This window comes from Chironomus tepperi, unplaced genomic scaffold (genome assembly GCF_022539635.2).
Source record: "Chironomus tepperi strain 1889 unplaced genomic scaffold, CSIRO-AGI_Ctep_v1 contig_93, whole genome shotgun sequence".
Lineage (NCBI taxonomy): Eukaryota > Metazoa > Arthropoda > Insecta > Diptera > Chironomidae > Chironomus > Chironomus tepperi.
In genome coordinates this window covers 40,841-53,800 of record NW_027226215.1, presented here as the reverse complement: position 1 = coordinate 53,800, position 12,960 = coordinate 40,841, and the positions used below count along the sequence as shown (strand labels likewise).

The 12,960-nt window shown below is 32.7% G+C and overlaps 3 protein-coding genes across 3 annotated transcripts; all 3 read right to left on the bottom strand.

Moving 5' to 3' along the window:
• Window positions 1-1,038: 1,038 nt before the first annotated feature.
• Window positions 1,039-3,507, bottom strand: LOC139086994 (putative fatty acyl-CoA reductase CG5065). The gene is made up of 6 exons (XM_070635675.1): window positions 3,276-3,507; window positions 2,103-2,812; window positions 1,802-2,041; window positions 1,612-1,743; window positions 1,429-1,554; window positions 1,039-1,368 (listed from the first exon to the last, which is right to left on the bottom strand). The coding sequence occupies exons 1-6, from the start codon at window positions 3,462-3,464 to the stop codon at window positions 1,248-1,250; spliced, it is 1,518 nt and encodes a 505-aa protein (XP_070491776.1). The 5' UTR covers window positions 3,465-3,507; the 3' UTR covers window positions 1,039-1,247.
• Window positions 3,508-4,124: 617 nt separating this feature from the next.
• Window positions 4,125-6,708, bottom strand: LOC139086900 (putative fatty acyl-CoA reductase CG5065). The gene is made up of 6 exons (XM_070635535.1): window positions 6,514-6,708; window positions 5,876-5,982; window positions 5,274-5,675; window positions 4,843-5,082; window positions 4,344-4,469; window positions 4,125-4,287 (listed from the first exon to the last, which is right to left on the bottom strand). Exons 1-6 carry the CDS (start codon window positions 6,700-6,702, stop codon window positions 4,125-4,127), a joined length of 1,227 nt encoding a protein of 408 aa, XP_070491636.1. The 5' UTR covers window positions 6,703-6,708.
• A 619-nt stretch (window positions 6,709-7,327) lies between these two features.
• LOC139086899 (fatty acyl-CoA reductase 1-like) lies at window positions 7,328-11,190 on the bottom strand. Its single transcript, XM_070635534.1, has 6 exons — window positions 10,987-11,190; window positions 8,709-9,418; window positions 8,413-8,652; window positions 8,205-8,336; window positions 7,528-7,653; window positions 7,328-7,466 (listed from the first exon to the last, which is right to left on the bottom strand). Exons 1-6 carry the CDS (start codon window positions 11,188-11,190, stop codon window positions 7,328-7,330), a joined length of 1,551 nt encoding a protein of 516 aa, XP_070491635.1.
• Between the last annotated feature and the right edge of the window lie 1,770 nt (window positions 11,191-12,960).

Sequence of the window (12,960 nt, the reverse complement as noted above, 5' to 3'; positions counted from 1 at the left end):
TGACTCAATGCAGATCAAAGAATGTACTTGATTGAGTGGTAGACGTGCTGAATTGTAAATGATTATGACATTGATTTATTCAAGTTTAAGACAGAAGTTCGTAAAAGTTGACGATTTCTTTGGATTTCAAAGAATTCTGGCTGGTTTTCTTTGAATTTTGAATGAAAATTGACTTCTGGTCAGGAATAGCTTAGAATTGACCAAAATACGTTACGTCTAGTTAATGACTAATTGTCGGGTCACTAGTGTCGCTGTTTAAAGCTTGACCATTCCTAGTTCAAGCCTATTTTTTAAACTCTTTATCAATAAGTCATAGTCAATCATAGCTGATATGAATTAATAATTTTTTATTTTTTATTAAGTCAATTATGATTTAATAGTTTGTAATGAGCAAAGTACATTATTGCAATAACGATTAAGAACTTTATGTGCAACTTATTATTCAGCATGTGCTCGGAAAACATGATTCTTGTTGTGTAATGATTCTTGTACAAACTTGTAATTGATTATGTGACGTTTATTATAAATGAGTAAAGATAATAATGCTTGAAATTATATTGATATCATTAGAACTCGAAGTTGATGTGGTTTTTAACTTGAAATAGTCTGCTCAAGTAGACTTGAATTTGTATAAAATTTGAATTGATTTTGAGCTTCTCAGAACGGCCATGAGTCGCATTTTTCGCCGTAAAAATTTGTCAAAATCAATTTATCTGTCTAGCTTGTCAGCCAGGGTGACCATGCTGAACTGTTCTAGTCTAAGTGTTAAGGTGCTCCAATTTGAAGTGACAGTCATTTGAATGCCACTTCTTCATTTGTGTCGCTCGGGTCAATATCAATGACTAAATTCCAATATTTTTTTTTCCAAAACTTGTTTTCTATCGGAAGTGATCGGAAGGATAATTTGTAAAATTTAAATATGACCTTGTAAGATGAATAGACTTGATAAAAAGATAGCTATAATTTATGACTCTACTAAATTGTATGCAAACTTTGCATAATTTTTTTAAAAATAGAAATTTAAACAAAATTTGACCATACAACAAAATTATTTATTCCGCCTAGATTAGCTTATCATATGCGAAAATTTATCCTCATCACCATCAAATATCATTTACATTTTATTGAATTAATTTAAAGTTTTATGCATCATTTTAGCTATTCATATCCAATTCAAATGGTTTTTCCATAAATTAAGAATGTTTTGGATCACAAAACTGTCAACTTTAGATGCAATTTGTAAAATTTTAGCCTTTCACTTGGGATAAAAAGTTTGAAACAGGTTCCATTAGTCCAGTTATCACCAAAAATTTCTTGAATAGCCAATAGTAGATGAATGTCAAAGCAATCAAATGAAGCACGTATTGACTGTAAAATATAGAAAATATTTTAACTAAAATTTAAATTTTAGAATTTCAATCATTTTACATTTTGATAAAGATTCTAGCTCGAGGTAAGGTTGATTCTGGATCTTTTCCTAAAAATTCTCTTCCACCAATAATTGTCCCTTGGAAAAGTTTTTTAGTGTCGATTTTCTTTGTGTCAATAAAGAATCTGGAATGAAAATTTAATTTTAAAATGCTTTATTGCCTTAAAATCCTCTCTAATCACCTATTGTACTCATCCGGTGATTGAATCTTCAATAAACTCTCAAAATTCTCCGTCCTAAACTTAAAATTGTACTTCAAAAAGCATTGCACAACATCCATGCCATTGCTAAGTTTCTGTTGAATTTTGATCATGCTAAAAAAATTAAATTTTATCAATTTTCATTTCAGACTTTTTATGCATGCATACTTACAATCGCCTTTGTCCAAACAGCATCAAAAGAAAATCAATTAATAGTGCCGGTATCCATTGAAAAAGTACAACATTGATGTAGTAATAAAATTCATTTGTTGTTATGGCTACATTTGGATACCATAATCCAGCTGAGAATGGATACTCATATTTCAAATCTATGCAGATTTTAAAGTATTCGCCCATAGACATTGTGTTGGATTCATTTGCTGTGAGATTGTAGACTGGAACTTCTTTGGGTCTGGAATTTGAGGTAAATCATTAAATTCTTGTAATTAAAATTATATTAACAGCCTGACTACCTTTCTTTTAGATCAGCGATTTGTTTAGCTATCAAAATATATCCATTCATGCATGTATCGACAGGAATGTAATTTTTTGTGGTATTTACGTCCATAAGCAAAGTTCTAAGCACACCACGTCCAATCGCTACAATAAACCCTGGAGCACCATTGAGACTGTCAACCCATCCGTAAATAGGCTCTTTGTAAGCTGAAGAAACCATACTAGGTCGAACGAAGCATACTGGTAGATTGCTTCTCTTAAACTCATCACGAATTAGGACTTCCGAAAGTCGTTTGGTGTATGTATATGTGTTGAGATGCTTTCCTAACATTTTCTTCTGAACAGCTGACAATTCTTTCTCGGACATGACTCTTGCTTTTTCAATGACGTCAAGAGGATCGATATCAACTTCATAAACTCTTTCCTCAACATTCTCATGCTCGACGATACAAAATGCAGTCGATGTGTGGATCATCGCGACAAGATTTTTCATCTTTTTAGCCAAGTCACAAATTTGCTTGACTGACGTCAAGTTCATAATAATATTTGTCTTAAGCGGAGCTTCAAGTTTCAAAGATGCAGCCAGATGAAAGACAATTTGTGTGTTATCAGTTATGTACTTTGTATCCTCATCACTTAATCCGAAATTTGGCTCTGAAATGTCTCCCCAAATTGGATGTATTTTATTCATCATTTCTGGCTTCTCATTCATGATTCTTTCAAAAACCTATAGAATATAAAAACAATTTTAAGAGTCTGGGTCGTGATTAGGAGCAACCAAGTGGTTGCCAAGTTACATCTCTGCTAAGTCAAATGCTGCTTAAGTCCAAACAATTCGAAGAAATCAAATTTTGGTGTTTGATTTATTCAAAATCTCGTAACATTTGTATCGCGTTTTACTAATTTCGACTGTACATGTGGAGAAAGTCATGTGAAATCGGCAAATGACTCATGTTTAACATACTTAATCTTCTCTCACCAAAAGAGAAAGAGATCACAACAAAAACATTTCACGTTCACCGAAAATATCTGAATAATAATATAACAGGTTTAGAACAGTTCAAGAATTTGATATGAAAAGTCTAGACTACAACAACACCTGGTATTTTTTAGGAATTTCCAGAATAAATAACAACTTTGTGAGTCGTCGGTTCATAAATTATTAATATATAATCCACACTTTTACTTACCCGAATTTTCTTGTAATCATCAACACGCATTTTTGCAGTTTTTCCATGCTTTTCACGCATCAACACAATTATTTCCTTCAAATCTGAACATGAATACAACAACTTCTCAATCAGCACTTTTCCCATAAATCCACTTCCGCCCGTAATAAAGATAGTCTTATCTTTATAAAACTCTTGTACCGAACTCATCTTTATCGACTGAATCGTTCAACGACTTAAAGAGAAATGAGATGATCAAAATGTTGTTATACTGCCGAAAATCGGAATGAATATATTTTAATTTGAAGCAGCATAAGGTGATAGAAATGCTGTAGTGAGTGCTGCAGCGCATTTTTAAAGTAGCGAAAGCGGCAGTTGTTAAAGTGTCGATCAATCGCTCCTAACGACCTGGGATCAATCCCCAGGAATTCAAGTTGAATTAGTTTGACTTTTCGCAGTTCTGGCTAGAGTTGCAGCACATGTGCCTGTAAGTATGTTTTTTTATAAAGCATACAAATTATCAATAAATTGTACGGTTCTTGACTGTCAATTGTCTTCAAAAAGGTCGTTAGAAAATCAAACTGAATGAGCATCTTATTCACATGATTGATATTTTGGTTTTCATATTCATTTCTCCAAACCAGTTTCTCTTTTTTAAGTATCTATAAAATATTAAGAGTGTGTTAGATATTGCATAGTAATCATCAAAAATCTCTCAAGTTCACTGATTCATTGAAGAATTCGGCTATTAGGCTATAAGTCATTAGCATTTTTATATGAAATTTATTTATTGTTTATAGAATTAATTAACAGCATCCAATATTCATGTTACAACCGATTCCATTGACATGTCATAAATTAAGAAAATTTTCAGGAAATTCGATTTTGCGTAAATTTCAAATTGTCCTTCACAAAATGTCCAGTTGTCAATGCAAAGTTTGAAACAGGTTCCATAAATCCAGAAATCTCTAAAACTTTCCTAAATAGCCAGTAATAGATAACAGCTTGTAGGATCAAATGAAGCGCATATTGACTGCAAAATTTGAGAAATTAATTTTTAAAAGTCTAAAATAAAGTTTGACAACTTACAATTTGACGAAGATTCTAGCTTGTGGTATTGTTGATTTTGGATCCTTGCCTAAAAATTCTCTGCCTCCAATTACGGTTCCTCGAAATAGTCTCACTGTGTCGATCTTTTTCGTATCAATGAAGAATCTGAAATTTAATTTGAATTATCTTGAATTTGAATATCAGAGCCGTCGGAGTCACACTTCACGTTTTGCCGTTAACACGGTGACGTAGTGATGCCCTATGTCAAAGATAGAATCAGGCAAATGACATAATCTGTCCATGTTCTAACTCAGACATCCTTAACCAAACCACATCAGCTTAAAGCCCTTACCTGTTATAATCATACATCGACTGTGATTTCAATAAACTCTCAAAATTCTCAGTTTTAAACTTAAAATTGTACAGCAGAAAGCACTTCACAACATTCATGCCGGTGTGCAGCTTCTTCTGAATTTTGATCATGCTGAAATTAAATTTTATCAATTTTTTTTTTTTTCATAAAAGTCTATGTACATACAATCTCTTTTGTCCAAGCAGCATCAATACCAAATCTATGAATAATGCCGGTATCCATTGAAATAAGAAAGCATTGATGTAGTAATAAAATTCATTTGTTGTTATAGCTACATTTGGATACCATAATCCAGCTGAGAATGGATAGACGAATTTTAAATCAATGCAGATTTTAAAATATTCTTTCATGGATAGTGTGTTTGACTCATGTGCTGTGATATTGTAGACTAGAACTTCCTTCGGCCTGGAATTTGAATTTAGCATTAAAATCTAGTAAATAAAATATGCGAAGATAGAAATGACCGAAAATTCAGCCCTAGGAAAGTAAGACTCTGATTCTAGACCAGATTGGATGAAATTCAGGCTTATGCCAGAGTCAAGTTGACCTAGACCAGGTTTTCACCCATTGCATCGCCATATGCTTTCCGAGCCTACCTTTCTCTAAGACAAGCTATTTGTTTTGCTATCAAAATATATCCATTTATGCATGTATCCACTGGAATATAATTTTTTGTTGTATTTACATCCATAAGCATTGTTCTGAGCACACCACGTCCAATGGCTACTGCAAATCCTGGTGCTCCATTGAGACTATCAACCCATCCATAAATAGGTTCATTGTAGGCTGCACTGACCATACTCGGTCGAACAAAGCACACTGGCAGATTACTTCTATTGAATTCATCACGAATCAGAACTTCCGATAATCGTTTTGTGTATGTATAAGTGTTGAGATGCTTTCCTAGCATTTTCTTTTGAACAGCAGACAATTCGTCTTCGGACATGACTTTTGCTTTTTCAATGACTTCAAGAGGATCGACATCAACTTCGTAAACTCTTTCTTCTACATTTTCATGCTCAACGATACAAAATGCAGTCGATGTGTGGATCATCGCGATCAAATTTTCATCTTCTTAGCCAAGTCACAAATTTGCTTGACTGACGTCAAGTTCATAATAATATTTGTCTTAAGCGGAGCTTCAAGTTTAAGAGATGCAGCCAGATGGAAGACAATCTGTGTGTTTTCAGTTATGTACTTCGTGTCTTCATCACTCAATCCAAAATTAGGCTCTGAAATGTCTCCCCATATTGGATGAATTTTATCCATCATTTCAGGCTTCTCGTTGAGTATCCTCTCAAAAATCTACGAAAGCATTTCGCAAACAATAAAGAAGAAGATTAAAGTGGATGGTGAAATATCATTAGTATTACATAAATGAGCTGTTGATGGCAATAAAATTTGGTCAACTTTCTGTTACAAAATCTTGCGATAAAAACATTTTTGGATGTAAATAAAATTTGCATTTTATTTTGAGGTGTGAAACTGAAATTACTGTAATAGTCCATAAGACTTTTCAAGATTTTTCGGTTAATTTTGCAATCTTTATCCACTTCATAACACAAAATTCAATTCTGTAGCTTATTGTTACACTTAAATAGGGTTCGTCCAAAATTGCAAGTTTGAAGACAAAGAACGCAGGCGTACAGGCTTGGAAGAACTATAAGGTTCAACTGCAGGCTTGCCGTTCTAAGTCTATCTCTCCTTTTAGAGCTCGAAGTTGACTAGGATTTTGTACGGAAAAGTCGACTCAAGTTAACTAAACTCCGTTTAAAATTCGAGTTGACCTCGAGTTCTTCCTCCTTTTAAATAATATTCTAATCACAAAATACTCACCCGAATTTTCTTAAATTCATTAACACGTATTTTTGCAGTTTTTCCATTCTTTTCACGCATCAACACAATTATTTCCTTCAAATCTGAGCATGAATACAACAACTTCTCAATCAACACTTTTCCCATAAATCCACTTCCGCCCGTAATAAAGATCGTCTTATCTTTATAAAACTCTTGGACCGAGTTCATCTTTATCGACTGAATCATTCAACTTTTGAAATTAAAATGAGCCTACCAAATTTTTGTATGGCCGATGAAACTTATTGCGAATATATTTTTTATTTTTGGCAATGAACAAATTTTGTTTGTTTATGCTAATGATAGCACATGTTCATAGATGGTGGCTTAGTGTAATATGAAAAATGTAACATTGATGGACAAAGTTCCAGAAAATAATAAAATTAGCCATGGCTATACAGTAGTGATAAAACTTTTTATTGAGAGACCTGATAACAATAAAATTAAAGTTATTTGATTTTCTATCCCGAGCGACACAAATGAGGAATGCTTCTCCATGGAGATTTGAAGTCTCCGCTAAATGAAGACTGCCTCCTCGTCCGTTACAGACAATGAGCCCACTCATTCAATTTGTGAGCATGCTCATTCAACATGCTTCTTGTCTATTGGCATGTTGCTCTCAAATGGCTGCCAAATGGTGCTTTAAGACGGCGTCCATTAAAAGCTCCTAGAAAAGTCTTCTTCATTTCAGTCGCTCAAGTATAAGTATAACCTGAGTAAAACTTATGCTCGTCCACAACCAGATAACAATATCAACATAAATTTAGAATATTAACAATATAAAGCTACAAAAAATTTAAAACTTGCTCGCAACAAGTCCTTTTGCGTTATTCACAAATCCCATGACAGGATCCAACAAATTTGTGAATATAAGAAACTTCTTTGCTATCCAATAGAAAAACAGTGCATGTGCCAGTAAATGGATTACGTATTGTCTGAAATTACAAAGTAAAGTTCCTCAAAATTTGAAATTTATCCAAGTTTATATTTACTTACATTTTGTAGAGAATTCTAGCTCTTGGAATGGTTGATATTGGATCTTTTCCAAGATACACTCGACCACCGATGACACAAGACTCAAAGAAGCGTTTTGGTTCAATTTTCTTGGTGTCAATGAAAAATCTAGATAAAAATTAGCAAGTTATGCATGAGAACAAATGAAAATTTGATTTTTCGTCGTAATAAGCAGGGTTGTTACAACATATTCTGTTTTACAGAATGTGTACACATATGTCATATATTTCATGTGTGACAGGGAAAAATGTGCGGATTTGTGTGGAAATGTGTCACGAAACCAATCTGCTTCTAGCAACACAATAAGGATCAAAATCAGCTGTCACATAGCAGTCATGGAACTCTCATGTCTTATTGTCTACGAAGCAATCACGAGCGACACAAATGGCGTCTATATGGTTGCCAAATGGTGGCCTTACATGGAGACGGCTTCCATTGGTATTAGTAAAAGAGGTTTAGCGGAGCCTTTAAAGCTCCGGTGCGAAGTCTTCTTCATTTGTGTCGCTCGGGAATGTTGCCGCCCTCAGACGACTGCTGAGTAAAGCCAAAGTACAAAATTTACTCTGTAACTCTGATTTTGTGCCGAATTCGATTTAAATTGATGTTTACTGGCTATTTGGGACTGTCAACGAAAATTGATGTAACGATCATAAACTTACGTTTTATATTCTTCATCTGACTGTGTTTTCAGCAAATTATCAAAATTTGATGTCTTAAATATCCAGTTGTACAATAAAAAGCATTTCAACACTTCCATACCAGTAAATAACTTTTTCTGAACTTTTATCATGCTGTAAAATAAAATTTAAGTCAAAAATCATCAAAAGTAGTATCAAAAATAGGTCAAAATGCATAAGCAACACTTACAATCTCTTTTGTCCAAAAATCATCAAAAGGAAGTCAATAAGCAATGCTGGAATCCATTGAAACAGAATAATGCTGAAGTAGTAAAGCAGCTTGTTTTGTGTGATCGTAACCTTTGGATACCAAATACCAAAGGATAATGGACAATGTTTCTTCATATTATCAACGACTTCAAAGAATTTACCAAGTGTGATTGTATTGGATTCATGAGTTGTGAGATTATACACTTTAATGTCCTCAGGCCTAAAATCATTCAAAATATTAATCATTTGAATATTTGGCATAGAAAATTCACGGACCTTTCTTTTGCACTTCCAAGATCTTTGGCGGCTAAAATATATCCATTCATGCAAAGATCAACAGGAATGAAGTTCTTAGTAGCTGTCATATCCATCAACATACATCTCAAAACTCCACGTCCAGCTGCAATAATTACACCAGGTGATCCATTCAAGCTATCAACCCATCCCGGAAGTGGTTCAGCAAGTGCTGGACAAACCATACTTGGACGGACAATGCAGACTGGTAAATTACTTCTTTTGAACTCATCGCGGACTAAAACTTCCGAAAGACGTTTGGTATAAGTATAAGTGTTAAGATGCTGTCCTAGTCTCTGTTTTTGTATTGCTGCTAGATCCTTCGATGACATTTGTTTTGTACTTTCAATGACATTAAGTGGATCTTCATTAACATCATAAACCTTTTCCTCAATAACATCATGCTCAACAATACAAAAAGCAGTCGATGAATGAATCATAATCAAAAGATTTTTCATCTGTTTGGCAATGTCACACATTTGCTTAACTGATTCCAAATTCATGGTTACATTTATCTTGAGTGGAGCTTCAAGCTTCAACGAAGCCGCCAAATGGAAAATTATGTTTGTATTATCAATAACATGCTTCATATGTTCAGCATTCAATCCAAAATTTGGCTCTGATATGTCTCCCCATACTGGATATATTTTATTCATCACTGCTGGCTTCTCATTCATTATTCTCTCGAACATCTACAAAAATTGAGAGAGAGAATTAGACATGCTGATTGGATTTTTAGGTTTCGTTTGTTATTGATTCATAAAAACTTTTCGGAAGTGAAAACCGGTCGGAGTGCGTGACAGAAGAAAATTAGGCATCAGATTTAGTTGTGACTTAATTTTATAGATATTTAAATTTTTGAATAGAAGAAACGAAACATGCCTTTTTTTCAGATTGAATTTCGAAAATGCAACATGTTGTCTGTAGCCTCTTATATGGGATTAAATGCATTGTTACGTAAGTGTTTACCAATTAAGCTAGTGATTTTTTGAATTTTTTGTGTAGTTTCCTTGACTTAAATTATTGATTGAAAGATTCGCTGATGTTATGTAAGAATCAGAGATGTTAATATCATGCTAGTCTAGAGAAATTGGAGTTACATGTCCTTACAAAAGAAAGAGTTTTTAGATTAACTTTCTGTTACTAAAATAACTTAATTTACTCCTACAGATTCCCGAGTTGGACAGGTTTCTATTTGACCAATTGTGTGCCTAGTTTTAAGGACGACTAATTACATCACGACAGCAATAGTCATCTTTTGAGTTAGAACATAAATCGAATTTGAATAATTGTTCTTTGAACTAGAATGCAAAAGCTCCGTTAAATGGATCTTTTAATTCGTAGATGGTAAAAAATCACTTCCAAAGAACTCTTAAAATGAGGATGTTGATAGAGGCAATTTAATATTTAATATGCATTGTAAATTGGCGGACATTAACCAGTGATATAGCCAATTTTAGGAGTTATTTTGACTTTTATATACAGAACAGAGTCGATTTCGAGCTCTGGTCATTTAAGGGAGTTCATGATCCACAATTAATCTTTCCGGCTAGCGAAGAAAAACAACTGGACTTACAAATAATCAACCATAAAAATTCGAATCAGTCATGATTCGTTTACAGAATATTAAACAATGTAGTTTAAATCAGCTAAGTGGCATTCGTGAAACATCTGTTTGAATCTGAATTACGCATTCTAATAAAAGAATTTGAATTAGAGACTTGTGGCGCTTTAGACAAGCTCGAGATACGGATCAACACCTCTTCTTTGTCATTATGAATTAAAAATTTACGACAACCACAGAAAATTAAGCGTGTTGTTTTCAATATTTCACATAGTTCCAAACGTTTCTTCAAATTTGCATAAAGTAACAAATCAAAGGGTTTATAGAAGATGTAAACTGTTTAGCTCACAAAAATGTAAGCTGTTATTGATTCTAAAATCAAGTTTTAGAATATTTAACACTATGTTCCTGTTGTAAACGTTAAATTTATTCAATTTTGCTTATCCAGTCGAGCAACATAAATTTTAAAAGTCTATTTAACAAAGTCCTTTATTATTTGACATTGATAACAGCAACAGCGACTGAGACTTGAGGGATACTGATTCATCTGTGTTGCTCGGAGCATGTATGACCCGCATGTATCACTTCACATATTTTCAAACTTGATGCAAATACAACTTAGGACTTGCCCTACAAACTTTCTTTATCACATAACATCACCAAATTGCACCTCAATTTTCTATTCTTTATACTCACAGGCAATGCTTCAAATTCATAAATACGCATTTGGGCTGTTTTGCCTCTTTTATTACGCATCAGCATGATTATTTGCTTAAGATCTGAACATGAGTACAACAATTTTTCAATTAGCACTTTTCCCATAAATCCACTACCACCCGTAATGAAAATTGTCTTGTCCTTATAGAACTCTTGCACTGAATTTAACTTTTTACCCGACATCTTTCGGAACTGCGTAAAGTTACGTCTTTAACTGAAGGAAGTCCAACGATTGAATGATGTGACTGAAGATGATTTTTTGTGTGAAATTTCGAGTATATTTTGTATATTTTTAAAATAGATTTTACCTATAACTAGTTGGTCCATCACTATTCAAGTTTGATTGAAACCAGTTTTAGCCCTTTAAAGGTATCGATGGAATTTTAAATAAGCTATAAAATGCGACAAATAAAAATAACTTTTACGAGACTACGAAGAAGGAATGGAAGAGAATTGCGTAAGGTAAGCATGCATAAATGTGTGATCAGTTGATGCATTTTTACATAAACATTGGTCCAGCATAGCCAACGCTTTTTACAGTATTTAAAAAAACAAACAAAAAAGAAGAAGACACTAACAAATTGTAGGACACATGCTTGCATCTTCCATCTTTTACTTCAACATCTTCGTACATTTGATGATTCACATGCCGGTGAATAAAAGACATAAGATTTGAAACGTGATTTTTGCATGTATCGTGTTACATTCAATTAAGTAATAGCTTACAATGTTGCAAATTAATTATAAAGCAATATCAATCTAAGCAATAAATCAAGTTAGGTCATTTAAATTGTAATTAATATTGACATTGATTATTAGCGGTGATCTGATGGAGGTGTGTTAGCATATTTTATGCAGAAATAATCAATAAATGGCAATAAATGACGAGTGGATGTAATTTGTTACAAAGTGTTAAAAACTACTGCTACTGCTTTATTAGCTTTTATAGAGTAATATATTATTATATTTTATTATATTATCATATATTAATCAAGCTAATAGAATTAAAAGATGAATTAATTGATGAATATTGATCAAGATTCAATGAATTTTACTTACTCAATGTTGAGAATGTATCAACTGTCATATAATATTCAAAAAGTATTTGCAATTAGAGTTAGTTGATTTTCCCCTATTAAAGTTGTTGACCCCTTCATGTAAACATTTAGTCTGTTTTCAATTTTCAAACAATAAAGATCTGATTAATTTATATTTTCGTCCAGTTATTATATTTAATCGTAAAGTTCCTTCAATTGCATCATAGGTTCACTCAATTGCTAATTATAGAAGTGAGACTTTAACAGTTAAAGGTCATTTATCTATTGAATAATTGAAATTTTTGCAAACATTGTTAGAAATTTAAATTGTTTACTTCTCGAGCGACACAAAGTTTTTAGAAGAATCCATATGAAGTCAGTCATCCAAAATACTATAGTGAATAGGTTGTAGGATCTGGTTCGTAGATTTGCATTCTTTAAAGATTGAGATTAAGGCGTATTTTTAGTTGCTCATTTATTTATTGTGGCTTTATTTCTTATATCCTCGAGCGACACAAATGAAAAAGTCTCGTCACGTCCATATGACAGCAGATTTATGTATTTGCACTGCCTTTACACTTAAACAAGACTTTGAACTGCCTTTCAATTCATATTCAAATTAGATAAATATCGAAATTCTTGTTTCATACATATATATTTTAGAACAGGAAATGCATCAATTAAATTTATCCAGATCAAAACGTTTCAATGAATTAAATCAATAAATTTCAATCATACCTGTAATTATGACTGGATACAACCAATAATTAATTAATTCATTCACAAATTGTTTTTTTTTTGATTTTTATTATAATTTTTAGATACAATTCAAATTTTTTCCTCACAAATCTATAAACTCAACTTCACCGTCTTAATATTACATGTTTATCAAATACGTGCTTATGATTCTTTAAAT

Bases quoted from the DNA above. Each gene is read 5' to 3' on its own strand.
- LOC139086994 (XM_070635675.1), bottom strand. From the start codon at position 3,464: ATGAGTTCGGTACAAGAGTTTTATAAAGATAAGACTATCTTTATTACG. The intron at 2,042-2,102 runs GTAGTCAGGCTG...CTCAAATTCCAG, and splicing joins ATCGCTGATCTAAAAGAAAG to ACCCAAAGAAGTTCCAGTCT. The intron at 1,369-1,428 runs GTAAAATGATTG...TATATTTTACAG, and splicing joins GCTAGAATCTTTATCAAAAT to TCAATACGTGCTTCATTTGA.
- LOC139086900 (XM_070635535.1), bottom strand. From the start codon at position 6,702: ATGAACTCGGTCCAAGAGTTTTATAAAGATAAGACGATCTTTATTACG. The intron at 5,983-6,513 runs GTGAGTATTTTG...ATGCTTTCGTAG, and splicing joins ATGAATTTAAGAAAATTCGG to ATTTTTGAGAGGATACTCAA. The intron at 5,676-5,875 runs GTACATAACTGA...TGTAGAAGAAAG, and splicing joins TTGAGTGATGAAGACACGAA to AGTTTACGAAGTTGATGTCG.
- LOC139086899 (XM_070635534.1), bottom strand. From the start codon at position 11,190: ATGTCGGGTAAAAAGTTAAATTCAGTGCAAGAGTTCTATAAGGACAAG. The intron at 9,419-10,986 runs GTGAGTATAAAG...CAATTTTTGTAG, and splicing joins ATGAATTTGAAGCATTGCCT to ATGTTCGAGAGAATAATGAA. The intron at 7,654-8,204 runs GTAAGTTTATGA...ATTTTTATCTAG, and splicing joins TCAGATGAAGAATATAAAAC to ATTTTTCATTGACACCAAGA.